Genomic DNA, 17,424 nt, shown 5'->3' on the forward strand with positions numbered 1-17,424 from the left:
TCAATAATAATAATAATAATAATAATAATAATAATAATAATAATAATAATAATAATAATAATAATAATAATAATAATAATAATAATAACAATAATAATAATTAGTAGTAGTAGTAGTAGTAATAGTAGTGATGGTAGAAGAAAAAGTGGAAGTAATAGTATATAAGTTTTAAATGATCACCAATTTTGAATGCATTTAGTTCTGTAATGCACAAGCTTTTGGACATACACAGAAAATAGTTTTTAGTCTGGCGGCAGTATAAAAATGGATATGTACTGCCTCGGTCACTTGATCTACTGATCAAAAGACAGGTGTCTGGTAGGCACTTTTACACATTTGAATGACCCGAATAGATAACACACCAACGCAGAAACTTTGTGAACTGTATGGAAAATAGTGAAATACTGCAGCCTTAATACAGGGGTTATAATTAGAATGAGTTTTGTCATCTCAATACTCAACACCTAGAGACAGCGATATTTGGCATTTACTCTGAATTTCTAGTTATGACTTATCACAGATTTTCTCTCAGTAATCTAGCTGTTTACAGTCTACCATTTAGCCTTTCCATAATGTTGAAGGATGAGTCCTGTTAACTCTCCCAAATTTGTGGACATCATTTTTTCCTTCTGAAAGATGTGATTTGGTTCCTCAAAAGGTGAGATATCCCGTGTGTTTAATCAATGGAAAAATAATCCAAATGCTTATCTAAGTGGCATAAATGTGTTTCTAAAAACAGTTTGGCTGAAACGTGATCACCGTCGTCTGAGAAGGCTCGTACGGACAAACAAAACTTTCTGTTTGCAATAATTGACTGAAACATTTAAGTTTCAGTCTGGTCCTGACCCATATCTTACCGAACTATGTACATAGAATTGAAGAGCATCGGTAATGGCAATCGCATGCATATACCGAAACCACTGTATTAAATAAGAGTTTCTAATTCAGTGGTCAGTATGTGTAATTATTGTTTATACATGCATATAGGACCATATTTGAGGTTAAGAAAACATTGCCTAAACAAGGGATCGTCTTGTACTCTGGGTATGAAATCTGAACCGTAGAATTTGACGATGGAAAACATCGTCAAGCGATCGAATGTCTAATTTCTAAGACAATTTACTGAGTAGCCACATGATATGAGATGAATGTACCAGGTTCTATTAAGCTGTTGCTTTTATATTATGTTAATTAATGGTTCTAATCATTTTGTACACCTCCCTAGTTTTATGCTCTCTATAGTACTGTTCTATATTATTGCATTGGACTTCTAACCATTTCATGTTATCCGGCTGACTGCTTCTTTCACCTCATTACACTTTATTCTATATTGCTCCTCTATTTCTTCTGATGTATTCCTTGTTATCTTCAAGATTATTTTCTCCTGTACTAACTTCAGTGTTTCTTGTCTAAAACATTTCTTTTTTATCTTCTCTTCTTCTGGTACTGTTTCTTCAACTGCATCTTATATCGCCTTCATTAATCCTTTCACTCTTAGATTCGAATTTTTTTCTTTGTCCACACTTTTAAGTTTCTCCTCTAACACTGTTCTGCACCTTCTCCCTATTTCTGCTTCACGTGTTCTTGCTCTTTTCGTTTCTGATGATGGGATATATGTTTTCTTTTTTAATTTCAACTTGATGTTTGCAATCACTAAACTATGATCCGAGTCTACATCCGCTCTTTAAAAATTTCGACACTGCTGTCCTGGTGTTATCCATCTTCTTTTAATCATAATCATATCAATCATGTTCTTGGTTTTCCTATCATTTGATCGCCACGTCCATTTTCCACACTCCTTTTGCTGGAATCTTGTGTTACAGATCATCGTAGTCCACAGCAAATTCTAACATTTTTTCACCTCGTTCATTTATTTCTCCGAAATCATATTTTCCCATGAAGCTTTCCCAACCATCATTATATATTCCGACTTTTGCATTCCAATCTCCTTCAATATTAGTGCATCTTATTTTGGTATTGTTTCTATTTTCTTTGTAAAATAAGTCAATATCCTCATCTGTGCTGTCAGATGTAGGTACATATATCTGGACTATTGATATATTAAATGTTTTTTTTGCTTGAAATCTTGCTGCTATTATTCGTATAAAATATTTTCAATTGATTTTCAGCCTCTTTCTTCCCATTCAAGAAATTTCAATATATAGGTAATGGACATAAAATGGAAACACTGAGCTCACGTGTGGCGTTATTGGTAGTTGAAATGAACCGTCTACAATGCACCAAACACAGATGCATTTGATATGAAAATATACCGCCGACATTCCTAGTACCGTGCGTATGAAGACAAACGGAGGCCTGCCGCCCTTTTTGCATGTTAGAAGGGAATCCTGAGAAAACCTAAGTGTCTTTGAAAGGGTACACGACAACTGGGCGACGGCGACTGGCCGATTGCCAAATGGGAGACAGACAACTGGGCGACGGAATAAAAGATGAAATATGCAATTTTTTTCTGTTGATCTATTACTAGGTAAATTTAAATAATATGTTTTTGAGAAATGAGTAAAAAAAGAACGGTATAAACAAAAAAATTTGAAAAACTCACTTATAATTAAGTTTATTTTTATTGTATAGAATTACGAATTGTATAGAAGTTATATTGAAATTTCCCATACAAAAAAATGAGTCAGCTAGTTAATAAATATTTATATTATATATTCTCGTTTATATCATATATCAAAATCTGTAGGATCGTTTAAGAAAGAGATGGTTAAAAAGAGTGGTCCGAAAATGATTTAAAAATGAAAAGGCATAATTGCACAGTATTAAAATAAAGAAAAAATATTGTTTTTTTTTAAATTAATTTATTATTATTAATTTGTAATTATTAAACATATTTACAAATGTTACATATATATATTAAAACAAAAAAGTATATGTAATCCAAAACACTTTCTTTGAATTTATTAATTCACATTATAGTTACATCCAATACCACGTAAATATTCTATTATATTTTCCCTATCGTAATTAATAACTTTTTTCAAAATTCTTTGGTCAGCTTCATCATAACGTGTGCGTTTGTGCTCATGTTGAAAACCCTGCTACTCTCTTTCATAATCAACATCATATGTTTTTTGTAGTCCATTTATAAAAATCTTTAAATTTTGATGACTTGCACTGCTGCCAAAGCTCAATTGCAGTTTTCGATGACAGGCTTCGCAAAATTATTTGTCCTATCGGTTCCATTTATTGTTCCTTGGTACATAGACCAAACGGTTGAGGGAAAAATCGGTGGAGCCCTGGTTCTGTTATTCCTTAGACGATCTATGTATGTGTTCATAAACCATTCTAAAATTGGTTCAAATTCATTGGATAAAGGATTCTCAAGTTCGCAAATAGCGTAAATAATACCTTGTTCTGGAACGAAAGCAAGCGAAGTGATCATTTTTTAATTTAAAGCGAATTGCGCATCAGAATTATATCTGGTTAAAAGACTGCATGAAGCTAAATGTTCACAAAGATTTTGTACGCGATGAAAAAACCCACAATTTATGTTAGCTTGTGTAAATACTATACTTAACGCTTGATGAATGGCAATTTCAAAATCAACATTTATATTTTCGAGATCTAGTAATGGCCACATTTCATGTATCATATAAAATACTTTTGTGTATGTTTCAAGAGTCTTATTAGGTAATAAACAGGGAAAACAGGACCTCCAATCTTTCTAGACAAAATAACAAAAATTTAAGCAAAAAAAAGAGGGGGAGAAAGTAAAAATGTGCCATTCTTAAATAATTCATTCATGCTTTGGCTCCACACTGCATGGATTTCACGACCAAAAATTAATATTCTCATGGTATCGACCTGTTCTGATCCAGAATCAGACAATAAAAAGGTTCAAATTGTGATGGACTGAATTCATAATTTAAGTATTCTTCAGGAATAATTATTGTTTCCCTGGAATCAGGATTAATTGGGGCTTTTAAATTTTTTAATCTTCTTCTTTGAATATTTCTGCACAGACTGCTATGATTTAGAAGCATTCCTTCTACTGCAGAAGAAACATTTTGTAGAACATATGTTCTGATTTGTGATGGATTGCTCATTGTCGTATCCGCCAATTTTTTGGCTGTTGTACTAGCTTTTTCTGTTATTACTCTGGCCGCATTTCCAGAACTACTACATGTCTGTTCCTGTTTTTCAGAAATTAGTGATCCATCACTGACACTTGTCCAGATTCTACCTTTGCATCCTTTGTTTTTATTTTCACATCGCCAAAATTGAATTGAACCTTTCTTATCAATCTTGTCTTTAACATAAAGACAAGATTGATAAGAAACCCATTCCAAGCATATTTTCCCTTGTCTCTTTGACTTAATATTCTTGAGTTATCCATTTCTGAAGAATAGAAACAAGAAATATAAATATAAAAATAAAATTAAAAAAAGTTTTCACTATTGATATAATTAAGAAATTTTTCAGTACTATTTTTCAAATAGTACTGAAAAAATTCTTAATTATATCAATAGTGAAATATTTATATACATCTATATAATTGTACTTAGCAATTTGTTTCATTTGAGAGAAAATCAAGAGTTTGAAATTTATTTAAATTAATTTAGATGTCACGTATACCATTCAGTATACGATTAAGATTATAAATTTTGAATACATACCTTTTATTTACTGAAACTTGTTCTTTGCACGTGGTAACTGTAACGTTAACACAAATATCGGAAATGATGTAATAAATAACAAACAACTAGTCTTACTGTTTAATATAATAAATAAAATATAATAATAAACCGCTTCCGTAGCGCAATTGGAAGAACAACGGTACATTGCGCCCTTCCATTGGAATAGGCCTAAGTTCGATTCTCGTCGCGACGGCAGGAATCTTTATCTGGACGATTATAATCGCAGATGAGTTAGCCGACCTCACATGGAGGTAGCAGGTTTTTTTTTTTTTCTCCCGGAAACTCGGGTTTTTCATCCCGCATACAGACAAATCGGCCCTTCAGAACACATGCAATTTACAGACAAAAAATACTAGTTGTGGTAGTGGTGGAGGTGGGCGGTAGATGACGTTGATGGAGATGATTCGCAGTAGAGGTTCAGTGTAGTGGTTGAGACAGTTGTAGGTGTCCTCCCATGATGAGTCTTCGGACTCCTTGGAAGTTCACGAATGATAATAATATAAATAAATAAATATAAAAATAAATCAGCTAACGTCTTTTATTCTCTTATAGGAAGTAGGCGAAGCCTTTTAACCCTATCTAGCTTTTGGAGACTGAGCAGGCAGTTCAATCTCCACCGGTAGCCATTCAGAGATAGCTGGCCCATGTCTATCACTAATTATAGCAGCCACCGATGAAGAGGCTGGCAAACAAGTACTGCATCTCTTGGTACCTAACCCTAACAAGATATGTTACTGTCTGACATAATGTGAGTACTACGGTCGATTTTCTTGAGTTTACGGGATGAAAAACTTGAGTTTCCTGGAGGAAAAATCCGTTTACCCGTGCCAGAGATCGACTAACTAGTGAATCGGTCGAAGAAAGGCTTAGAAAAAGTTCCTCCAGTCGGAGACTAGACTTGAACTTAAGTCTGACTTGAAGCGACCAAGCGCAGAGGACGCAAACGCCACTTCAACTGAGCTGCACAGGCCTGTATAAGTCAAAATATCTTGCGAATGCGTATTAAACTAAATAACCGCACACAAAACGCCCAAATCATAAATTGCCAAACAAGACACCTTACGCAGTGCAGCTCAGAAATACTTCTTCAGACAATAAAAATAAACTTAATTATAAGCGAGATTTTTCAAATTTTATGTTTATACCGTAATTCTATGGGAAATTTCAATATAACTTCAATACAATTCGTAATTCGACACAATAAAAATAAACTTAATTAAACTTAATTATAAGCAAGATTTTTCAATTTTTTTGTTTGGCAATTGCTCATTTGGGCATTTTGTGTGCGGCTATTTAGTTTAATATGCATTCACAAGATATTTTTGCTAGTCTCACTGTTTAATAGAAGTCAAAATATCTTGCGAATGCATATTAAACTAAATAACCGCACACAAAACGTCCAAATAATAAATTGCCAAACAAGACACCTTGCGAAGTGAAGCTCAGAAATAAAAATTATAAGCGAGAATTTTCAATTTTTTTGTTTATACCGTTCATTTAACTCATTTTTACCTGGTAATAGATCAGCAGAATAGAATTGCATATTTCATCTTTTATTCCGTCGCCCAGTTGTCCGTTGGCCATCGCCCAGTTGACCATTGGCCATCGCCCAGTTGACCGTCGCCCTGTTGCCCTCGTCCAGTTGTCCGTCGCCCAGTTGACCATGTCCCCTTTGAAAGGGGTGTAATTGTTGGAGCCATACTGATAGATGAATCTGTGACATGAACAGATGAATTGTATTCATCTGTTCATGTCACAGATTATTACAGAACTTTGAATGGACTTGGTGTGCAGAGACTGGAAAAGTGTGGCTGAATGAAATGAAACTTCATTCAGCAACACTTTCCAGCAGCAATGCTGCTGGAAATTGCTGAATGAAGTGAAAATGGATGGCAACAGTTTCACAAGGGATAGCCAATCCCCAAGCCACTGGTGCATGACTTTTTATTTATTATATTCAGAGCTGCTCTGATATCCAACAGGCTGTAGTCAGGGTTTTCACTCATTCACCACCTAGGGGCGCGATCGATAGTTCATGAAATCCCAACACACACACACACACACACACACACACACACACACACACACACACACACACACACACACACACACACACACACACACACACACACACACACACACACACACACACACACACACACACACACACAGTTTGTTGACAAAAGAATTTGGATAACTTATGCACCTTGCACAAATATCCTACTACATGCAAATATTCAGGGAGTGTCTGCATAAGTCTTGTAATAAAAAGGGGAATGGGCTGCCTGCTTTGCACTGTACTCGATGTCAAGCTGTCACGTCCAGCTGCCTATCAGCCTTCCTAAAGTTTGTCAGGACTAAACTTTAGTCCTGACAAACTTTTATTTTAAAATTTTATTTTATTTTACTTATATTTTAAAACTTTAAAATATAAGTTTTAAAAAATAATCAAATTCAAATCACACTTTAAAGAGACAACCCAGCAAGAGAGAGAAAAGCAATAGAAAAACTTGATTCCTGACGAAATGACAGTTTTAGGTCCACACTCAAATTTTTCCAGATGATACTCTTGTGACATTACCCAAAGACAAAGCTGACTGCCTAATTTTTCTTCTCCTTCACCTAATACATGGATAACAATGTCAAATTACGTCATATTATACCAAGATTTTATTGCATACCTCCTCAGATCTTTCATAAGAAAGACATCAAAAGAATGTTAAATAGCTTGGATAATAACAAATGTTCTTGTCCTGAAGTAATGTTTCCAGTAGTGTTAGGATGTGCATTGGGTTTAACAACTACCACCTTCGTAATAGTATAAACACAACACTATATTCATCATTTCACAAATAGTAAATAAAAATAATTAAAAAACATGGGCGATAATTATGATTCCATGGCCTTCACCTCAGTTTTTTCTAAACTGAGTTCCACCAAATAATCTGTGATTACCAGTATAAATAGTTGTGGAAGAGTGTTCTTGCTCCCTAACTCTTCTCCTAGCCCTGATTACCCATCTCTGGACTTTCGCCAGCCGTAATGGAAAGCAGTATCCTTAGATGAGGTGTGTTCTCTGTTAAGAATTACCTGGACTTTATGGAAGTGGTGAATAATAATAATAAGTAAGAAATAAAAGAAATCAAAATCGCCCAGATATTATGTTACTGATTTCGTTACCAGAGGGTGCTATTATATCACGAGAATGCTGAAAAATGGGAGCGTGAATCGAATGGTTCCTTGTCGAAAATGACAGTTGGTCTTTACTATGTTTAAAATTTTAAGTTTCAGCTGACAAATGGATGGAAGCAGCTTTTTGTTAATGTTAATTTTAAAACAGAGACGCCAAAATGTTTGTAATGTATATATATGTTCGATTTTTTTAAAATGAATAAACAGTGAATGGAAATTTTAAAGATTACTATCAGTAAGTCAGTTTTGATTATACGGAGAATGTTTGTATATTTGAATATTCACGAAAAGTGTACAATGGTATAAATATGTATACCAAAAATATAATGTTTAACAAGAACTTATAAAATAATACTTTAACAAATTAACGCAGTCTTTCGGTAAGGAACTCAGGACTCTTCATTAGCCAGTAATCTGTATGCAGACACGCATAATTATATATAGCAAATAGAATCCAAAAACTTTTCTCTTTCTTTTCGTGTGAAAACGTATTAAGTTCCAGACGTTCGTGGTCGATCGCCAAATGTACAAATAAAAAATGGTTGTCAATTTAATGTTAGTGTAAATGTTTACCATAGATCACAAAATCTCCGACAAAAAAACATTTCAAAAAAAAAAATACAAAAAAAAAAAACCAGTGAAAAACTGTTAACAATAATTCTTGCATTGACAACATTTGTGGCTTTAACAGCAATATAAATGATGTGTCCCAAGACCAGTTAGTCATTTAAACCAGGCCTATTATTGCTAAAAGAGATCCCAAAATGGCAACCTTGACTGCTGCAGTCACATCAGAGAATGCAAAATCTTGAATCTTCTTTGCATTTGATCTGCTCTAAATCAAATATTCCTTACCAAATTTTGTTGCATTCATGTACTCTATTGCTCTCCAAACTGATAATCACTCTAACCTGTTTTATGATGCCTGTATCTAAAGTGTGCTTTTCTTTAGTCAAAATACCTAAGTAATTTGATTGCAGAAAATGAGAAAAAAGGTTGGTCATCTTCCTTGAGGACCTCAGTATCCACAACTGAAGGCTTGCTTTCTCTAACTCCACTGATCATGTGGGCATAGATATTTTTCAATAGCAACAGGCTAACTCATGTATTGCTGAGTTGGCCATCATTTCTCCTTTTTTTTTTATTTATTATTTTTTTTATATAAGACCTGAAATGAAAAAAAACTGCTTCTGGTCAATCCATTTACAGTCAAGATCAGACTTACAAAACAACTCGTCCTCTTCTCATTTCATCTATTTCTGTTCTTTGAAATTTCCTCACTCTGACTTCCCTAAAGACTAACCTTCAGCACATCCCATCTTTCTTTTTATCCTCTTATCCACACATGCACTGATGTGCTATGTAGGTTTTGTGTGAGCTTTAGTGTATGGGTTAGATGTTAAAAGAAATAGCCTTTTCCAGATCTGCAAAACTTAAAAACCCATCCTTGTTTATATTCTCATAATTCCTTAACTGTTTTTCAAAAAGTAAAAAAAAAATCATTATAACTATCCTCAACACAGCTTGTTGTTTCCAAGTTTATTTTCTATAATTGCAGAGACAATGGCATGCATACAGAAAGAGTGAATATATTTAGATCAAGGTATGATTAGCTGTGCATGTGAGAATGGAACCTCTCACAGTGAGTCTCTTGACTTCGTGGAGGTTCAATGATGTTAATTTTTCTTAGCCTCTTCTGAAATATGCTTACATAAATCTTGCCTGAAACATTGAGTAAGGAAATCCTGCTGTAATTTTCACATTCAGTTCTGTTTCATTTATAGATGGATACTATGAAAGCTCCACTCCAATCATCCAGAATTCAACCTTCTGACCCAATCTTCCAAATTGTAACTCCATATTTGAACATTTCTGTCAAAATATCAACTCGAGCTATCTTTTCACATTTCGGATTTCTAACACCTTTTATACCTCTAATACTTAAATGTATTATAATTGCATTCCTTATGGATATTTTCTAACATTGTTCTGTCACTTATTTCATTTAGTAATTTTTTCAGATAACTACAGATACAGAATGTCCATAACTTCGTTTTTTTTTTTCATTGTTATCCTTTCTGATTCCTTTTATGTTCTCTTTCCTCTATTTCTTTCTTTCTTTCAGTAATCTCCACAACATTTTGTATAAAAGATATGTAATTTCAAAATACTTATTCTTCACATTGATGATACTTCACATTGTTCTCTTTTAAGTTCTCATATGAATTTCAGTTTGCAATTTTATTTTTATACAGCATTTTATCAATCAGTTTATGAAATTCTTTGAAAAATTCTAAAGGATGAATAGCTTTTATAAATTTAGCAATCAAATATTCTCAGTTGAAATATAATTTTTTATGGTATTTATTGTCTTCATTCTTAAGTTTGTAATTTAGCTCACTGTTTCTTTATAGATAAATATGACAAACAAAACTGATGAGATAATAGAAACGTTATCTACATTACCAGGAGATGCACCATTAATTACTGCTGATAGCAAAGAAGATTTTGATGATCGTGTACGATCATACATTGATGTAAAGGTTAGAAATACTAGTTATTTAAATGTAAACAGAAGATTTCAAGAAAATTTTATACTGAATTTGTATGTAGAATGTCAATAATGCACATTTATTTATTAAACTAATAAACTCGGTGTCTCTGTAGAAAACACTGCACGTTAAAAATTAAGCAATGGCATGCAAAATTTGCAAAGCTAATTATGTGAATAGAATAAAAGGTCTGTTAAAACTCTTAGTATGTTTTATTTTATCTAAATTTTTCAACAAGTATTATAATAAAAAATTTGACATATATATTGTTTTATGTGAATCCCACTCACACACCTCACATTTTGTAAACCTATTGTATGCATGATTGCTAAGATTATCACTTTAAGCCTCCACTAAATAGAGTGGTCTTTGAAATTTATCTACCATCTTTAGATGTTCAGTAACATTCATACTTACAACATGATTTCAACACATGACACATTAGTTGGAGATTGGAAATGCAATCTACTTGGCCAACCAGGCTGACATGTTCACGTGATATCCCATTTTATTGCATCAGTCATTTTTAACCATGTCAACAGTAGGATAATGAAAACAGCTTATAAGGAAAGAATTGCACATGTTTATTATCTGAAATAAAGCAGAAAAATGCATCTTGAGAACTCATTCATACAAAATCAAATCCAGTCCCCTTTTCATTGTTTACAGACTTCTATAGCAGACTTAGAGACCATAGGAATAGTTTCCTATAGTAACTAGTTTGCTATAGTGAATTTGAATTTCCATGAGAACAGCATTCCAATGGTGGACTTGGTCAGGACTTTTTGATCATCTGGTCGTACTAGTTCTTGCATAATTAGAATCAACCATATGAATTTTCTGGGTGACTCATAGTCTTTTATGTATCCAGTTATAATTAAGAGACCTAAAAAAAAAGCATGTGGTGAATGACTCCTTACAGATTGTATTGGTGTATTATTTGTGTATTGCATCAGCAGCTAGCTTGAGCAGTATATAAAAGAACAGAAATGATTTTTTTTTTTAAGCAAAAAAGTGAGGGATGAACTCCATCTCCCACTTTAGGTGGAAGATGAAGTTCATCCCTCAGTGCTTGAGAGTATTGCCCTGCTTATTGGAGGTCTTAGGTGGTTTAAAAAAAGTTCCAGATTCGGTCTCTAGAGCCAGGGTCTCAAGATTACATGAAACATCAAATAAAAATGGAAATGTAATTTGAACTCTATAATAAACTTTTTTTTTTGGAGGAGGGGCATTCTGAGAGAGAAGAGACTTGTATGAGATTGTGGTCTCAGTTACTGACAAGAGAGGTGATAACCTCTACAGCGTATCTGTAAGGAGAATTGGTTAAAAAGTGATCCGGAGTATTTGGAGAGTGAAGAGAGTCCCTGATGCCATCAGGGATTTGGGTGGGTAGATGTAGAATTTGTGTTAGGTCATTACTTATAGCAAGCCTTTTGCTTCTCATCCTGTTTGGTCAGTGGTGTTGGAGTAGGGGAGCCAGTTGGAATTGTGGACATTGAGGTTGCCCAGGAAGATGACCTCACTATTTGGATAGCTGAATTGCAAGTGGTCAAGTTTCATTTAAAGGAATGCAAGGAGATCTGAGTGGTTGTTGTTTGGAGACTGGTAATTGCAACAAATGAAAGTTACTAAATGGAGAGGAAATCTTGAGCCAGAGAATGTCAAAATCAGGGGATTCTAGATCAGTCATTCTCTGCCATGCTATTTCACAAAGTCAGGTGCCACCCTTTTGGTGAAAAGAATCATGAAGTGTGTAGTTTGTTTCCTGGAGGCAGACAATAGTAGATATAGCTGCAATCTGGGTTTCTGTCAGAAATAAATCTGGTCTTGGAAGTCTGCAAGGGATGATGGATGTCATTTATGTCTGTGTTAATGCCACTGATTAACATAGACATAAATGAAAGTGGGTTTTAAGTGAAGAGATTCTGGTATAGTTTGTATGTTGTTGGTTGTGATGTGACTTTTTTGATGAGATTATTTTTGAGGGAGATTTGCTTTCGTCACAGTGTCACTGTTATTGTTTGTGAGAGTCTTCATTGGTTTGATCATAAGTTTGATTAGATGGGAGGATATAGTGTGGATGTGCAGTGTGAGGAGATAGACTCTTGGACATGACTTCAATACAGAGAGAAACCAGTCTCTGTGCCATGACATGGCCTTGACAGTGCCCCCCCCCCCCCCCCCCACATTCCACTACTCAGATTCCTTTTCCAAGCATGACCTGACAGTATGTGGCAGCAGGATTATGCACTAGTTGAGTGAGCGGGAAGCCTCGTGACTCATTACTGACATGTTTGGGCCTATGCACCAATTGGCAACATGTCTGCGGCAACACCATTTTAACTACCATACTCTCAAAATGGAGACGTTTCTATGTCTCTAAGTATGTTTATCATGGCCTTGAAGGATATCACTTGCACTGTACAGAGAAGAGAAGGGCGGGGAGAAACAGAAACCAGAATTCCTGCTCTGGAGACCAAATATGGCATGTCCCATTTCAGACCTCCAATAAGTTGGGCGTGGTATTTCCACAGGTGATGAAGAACTGCTACCACCTAGTGTCTAGTTGGCATTTCCTCCAACTAAGAAAGTATCCCTTTTTAGCAGGAATACTCGCTGGTTTCGCCAAAGCCCTTTCATGGAAGCAGGCCATACTGAAGGAAAGCATAGTTGACAACAGGTAGAGGCTGTATATATTGCACATCCCTGCTCATTAGTGTATCTCCCCCCCCCCCCCCAACATGCTATGTCAGATTTCACAAAGGCCTAGGTGCCACCAGGACCTTTTAGTCCAATCCATTGGACTAAAATGGGCTATAGCCCAGGGGTGCCATTGATTCAAGGGCACTTAAGAACCAAGTAGCTTTTTTTCTGTTGTGTGTATTTTTATAAATACAAATAAACTACCTTTATTATATTATAAAAATTGTTGAATTAAATAAAAATGTGCAATGTTGATATATTTTAAAATAAATTTTTTTTGCAATGAAAGTTATTTAATTATATGTGTTATTTAATTATTGCTCAATCCAATGGGATTAAGGTGCCAAATTTTTTTTTAGCCCAGGTGCTCAAACTTGTTAAGATGGCCTTGGGTGCCACCCTTGTGGTGAAAATTCTACATGGAGGTCTCCTTCCAGTTATCTATAATAGATTTGAACCTTAAGTATCTGCATCCTGAATGTGTTTGCTGCTGTTGTTATTAAGTTATTATTGAATGCATTTCTCTGTAAATGTTCATAAATATTCAGTAATAGTATGTTCTGAATATTAGAATAGATATCTGATGAAGTATATAAATTTGGTATATGTAATTGTGAACCTTATTTAAATGCACTGCGCTAAGTGCTGTTGCCTTTCTTTTATCTTGAAATAAGTTCTTTACTATTTTGGTATAAGCCTTCTTCACTCATTCCAGTTATTAAAAATGTTCTATAACTGAAATATTCTTGTAATAAAACATTTCACATTTTGCAGTGAAATGGATATTTGCTTATCCATTTCATAGGATCTGCAACAGATCCTGCATCTCAAAATTTTTATGCACTAAATATAATTAATTGATTATCATGGGACACTTTGTAACATATGTTTTCAAATCAGTAGCTGAAACTTAACCAGTTCAATTTAGAACAATTTTTTTTTCATAAACTTATTGCTTATGAAACATTTAACATTTCCTTGTAGGAAAGAAATTGGGTTTTGAAGCCAGTCTCTCTATCTCCTTCTATGTGTGCACAGTATGGATGGAAGTGTATTGATACAGATATGTTGTCTTGTGTTACCTGTTCTGCTAAGCTATGTGTTGCATTACCCCAGATATGGAAAACAGTCTGTAAGGATATTTCATTATCTTGATGTATATTCAAGCGGTACTTATAATATTCATGTATATCTCCTGTGCTCCAGAAAGACTTATAAAATATTATATACCTCTTAGATTATCTTTAATTGCTTCCTAATGTCACAATATGGAAAATGATACAAGAGAGAACAAGTCCCTCTCTCTAGATTACCTTATGAAAAATTTCCTGTTTCCAAGGTTCTTCTCCACCCTGTATATTTCCTTCATATTATTTATTTTTCTCTTATTTACTAAACTGTTATGTGCATTATTTTCACCTGCTCCTAATTAATATTCTATAATCATAATTTTTAGTTACTTGACTTTTTCCAGTTTCTTCCAAAAAGAAGACGACTTTCTTCTTGGAAGTTAAAGTTTAGAAGGCATATTGCACAAGTGGCTAAAGCAGCTCACTGAAAACTTAGTTACTGAAAAATACCCCATCATGACTACTGCATGTAGATCTGGTCACCTGGTTCTCCTCTGGATCCTCTCCACCCAGGTGAAGAGGATCCAGAGGAGAGTGACCAAGATAGCATCAGGTCTATGAAATGAACCTTATGAGGATAGGTTGATGATTTGTGGCTTGCAAAAATTGGTTGACAGGCAGAAAAGGGATGATATGATTGAGATATACAAATTACTGAAGGCTTTCTACATGATTCATACAGAGGAAATGTTTCAGAATAGGTCTGGCAGTGGGAGAACTGTTAAACAACAGTACATGCCAGGCAGTTGTTTAACATCCATCAGACTGGAAACAGGTGAACATTGATTCATTGCTTCAGAGTATTGTTTTCCACTGGTCAATTGTCTATTTCATATGCTCTTTGCACCAGGCCAGATGAGCCACCTTGTTCATAGGTGTGATGTTCGGCCTTGTGTCCAACTGCTCTTCCATGGAAACCCAGTAAATGGAGTTCTTTTCATACAGTATTAGTGCTTACCATGGTGTTACTGGCACTTTTGAACTCATCACAGATGGTCTGTGCTGATTGTGGCCAGTTTTTGCATACCACCTGTTTTAACACCCAGCTTTCCATGTCAGTCATTTTCAGTGGCTGCCCTTGGTGTTTTCCTGCACCTAGTGATGCCAGAATGTCTCCAGTTGTTCATCACATTACCAACCATTGATTTTGGATGCTCCAGTTGATCAGCAATGGCACTACTTACGGACATTATACCAATGTGACAGCTCAGGATGACACTTATCTCGAAGTCACCGAGTTCACATCATGTTGCTATATCTCCTGTATTCAGCTGCTACCATGAAATAATGCTTACTGCTAAATATTGTTAAATATTGGGGTGTTGTTTCTTGGAGTCTTAGCCTTAGGTAAATGCTATTTTGTTTATTTTAGGCCTGAAAACACTATGCAGATCTTCAGAACAGACTTAAAGCTTATTTAATTTTCTGTTTACTCATGTCTGACTTACTATAGGTTTTAGTACATTAGACATGAGTTTTCATGGGTGTGGTTTCTATATAAAAACAAAAAGTGAGAGAGCAGCAAAAATCATAATAAAAGTACATTTCAGAATAGCATACTTGTGTACCACCAGTATTTGTTAACATAAACTATCGAATTTAGAAGCAGTTTGTCTTATGTACTATAGATATATTATGTCATTTGTAATTTTACATCATTATCATCATCAAATTCCTGATATGTACCCTCAAGGGGTGTACAAGGATATGATAGTACTACATGAAAAAATGACATCATTACTAACTTCCTATCTACAATTTTCCTTCAAATCAATCTGTTACCTGTCAAGACACCAACATCATTATCAGATCTTATATTTCTATCTTCTAAGGCACTTTTTACCAATCCGCCCATATCTTGGCCTTCCTCTGAGTATTTTTTCCTGCCAACCTGGCAAAGAACACTTGTTTTGCTAATCTTTCTTCTTCTATTCGGTTTAAGGGACCATACCACCTGAGATTAGTTCTCCTAACACATTCCTGGATGCTAACAATGTCAAGTTCTTTCCTAATATCCTCATTTCTAATATGATATTGCCATTGATGCCATCTGTTCACACCCCTAGTCTTTCTCAGGACTCTCATATCTGCAGTCTAGACTTTGGTCAAGTGTTTTACTTCTAACCCAGCTCTCAGATTCATAAATTAAAATTGGTTTGAATACTGTCTTGTATACAGCTAATTTAGTGTTATGACTAATTTCTCTCCTATTCCATATAAATTTATTCAGTTGACTTCTTACTATACCAGCTTTGTTGATTCTGTTATCTATTTCCATATTTAATATACTATATTCACTAAAAATCATGCCTAAGTAGCTGAAATGTTTTACCTGTTCTATAAATTTTCCATTCACAATACCGTTGATATTTTAAGTGCTTCTGCCTATTTTTCATTGTCTTTGTCTTGTTATTGCTGACCTTCATACCATATTTATTACAACATTTATTCAATTTAATTAGGGAATCTTGCAGACTTATAACAGATTTATTTAGACGTATAACATCATCCGCATGTGAGAATTGCAGAGGTATTTCCCTACTGAGTGTTCCTGGCAAGATCTATGCAAGTATACTTGAGAAACGGTTGAGAAGAATTGTGGAAGAAAAGCTTGGTGAAAAACAAAGCTTGGTGGATTCAGGCGAAATAGAGGCTGTCAGGATCAGATCTTCACTTTGCGACAATTAGTCGAGAAAGCATGGGAATATAACAAAGATCTGTATTTAAGTTTTGTTGATTTGGAAAAGGCATATGACAAGGTGCCAAGAGAGAAGCTATTCAATATGCTGCAGTCATATGGTGTCAATAGGGCATTATATCAAGCAATACTTAGTCTTTATTTGAGTTTTAAGTCAGCAGTTAGAATTGAAGGAAGTACAGGAAGATGGTTTAATGTTAAATCTGGTGTGAGACAAGGATGTACATTATCCCCTCTGTTATTCATTATCTATATGGATCACATTATGAAGGAAAGTGGTATTAAACATAATATCAAAATTGGAGATGTCAATGTCAGCTCTTTGCTTTATGCAGATGATGTTATACTTCTAAATAAATCCGCTACAAGTCTGCAAGATTCTCTGACTAAATTGAATAGCTGTTGTAATAGATATGGTATGAAGGTCAACAATAAAAAGACAAAGACAATGAAAATAGGCACAATCATTGAAAATGTCAACTGTGTTG

The 17,424-nt window shown here is 34.5% G+C and overlaps 1 protein-coding gene across 1 annotated transcript in view; it reads left to right on the forward strand.

Moving 5' to 3' along the window:
- The first annotated feature begins 7,884 nt into the window (after positions 1-7,884).
- The window catches only part of LOC150100107 (zinc finger C3HC-type protein 1-like), a 68,412-nt gene continuing 58,872 nt past the window's right edge, over positions 7,885-17,424 (forward strand). The window contains exons 1-3 of the mRNA XM_090403097.1: positions 7,885-8,088; positions 10,268-10,396; positions 14,093-14,240. Of these exons, the coding sequence (XP_090259223.1) occupies positions 10,274-10,396; positions 14,093-14,240 (271 nt within the window). The 5' untranslated portion in view covers positions 7,885-8,088; positions 10,268-10,273. The remainder of the gene's footprint in view (positions 8,089-10,267; positions 10,397-14,092; positions 14,241-17,424) is intronic.

Source organism: Typopeltis vanoorti, chromosome 13, assembly GCF_054136105.1.
Source record: "Typopeltis vanoorti isolate ZY-2024b chromosome 13, IOZ_Tvanoo_1.0, whole genome shotgun sequence".
NCBI lineage: Eukaryota > Metazoa > Arthropoda > Arachnida > Uropygi > Thelyphonidae > Typopeltis > Typopeltis vanoorti.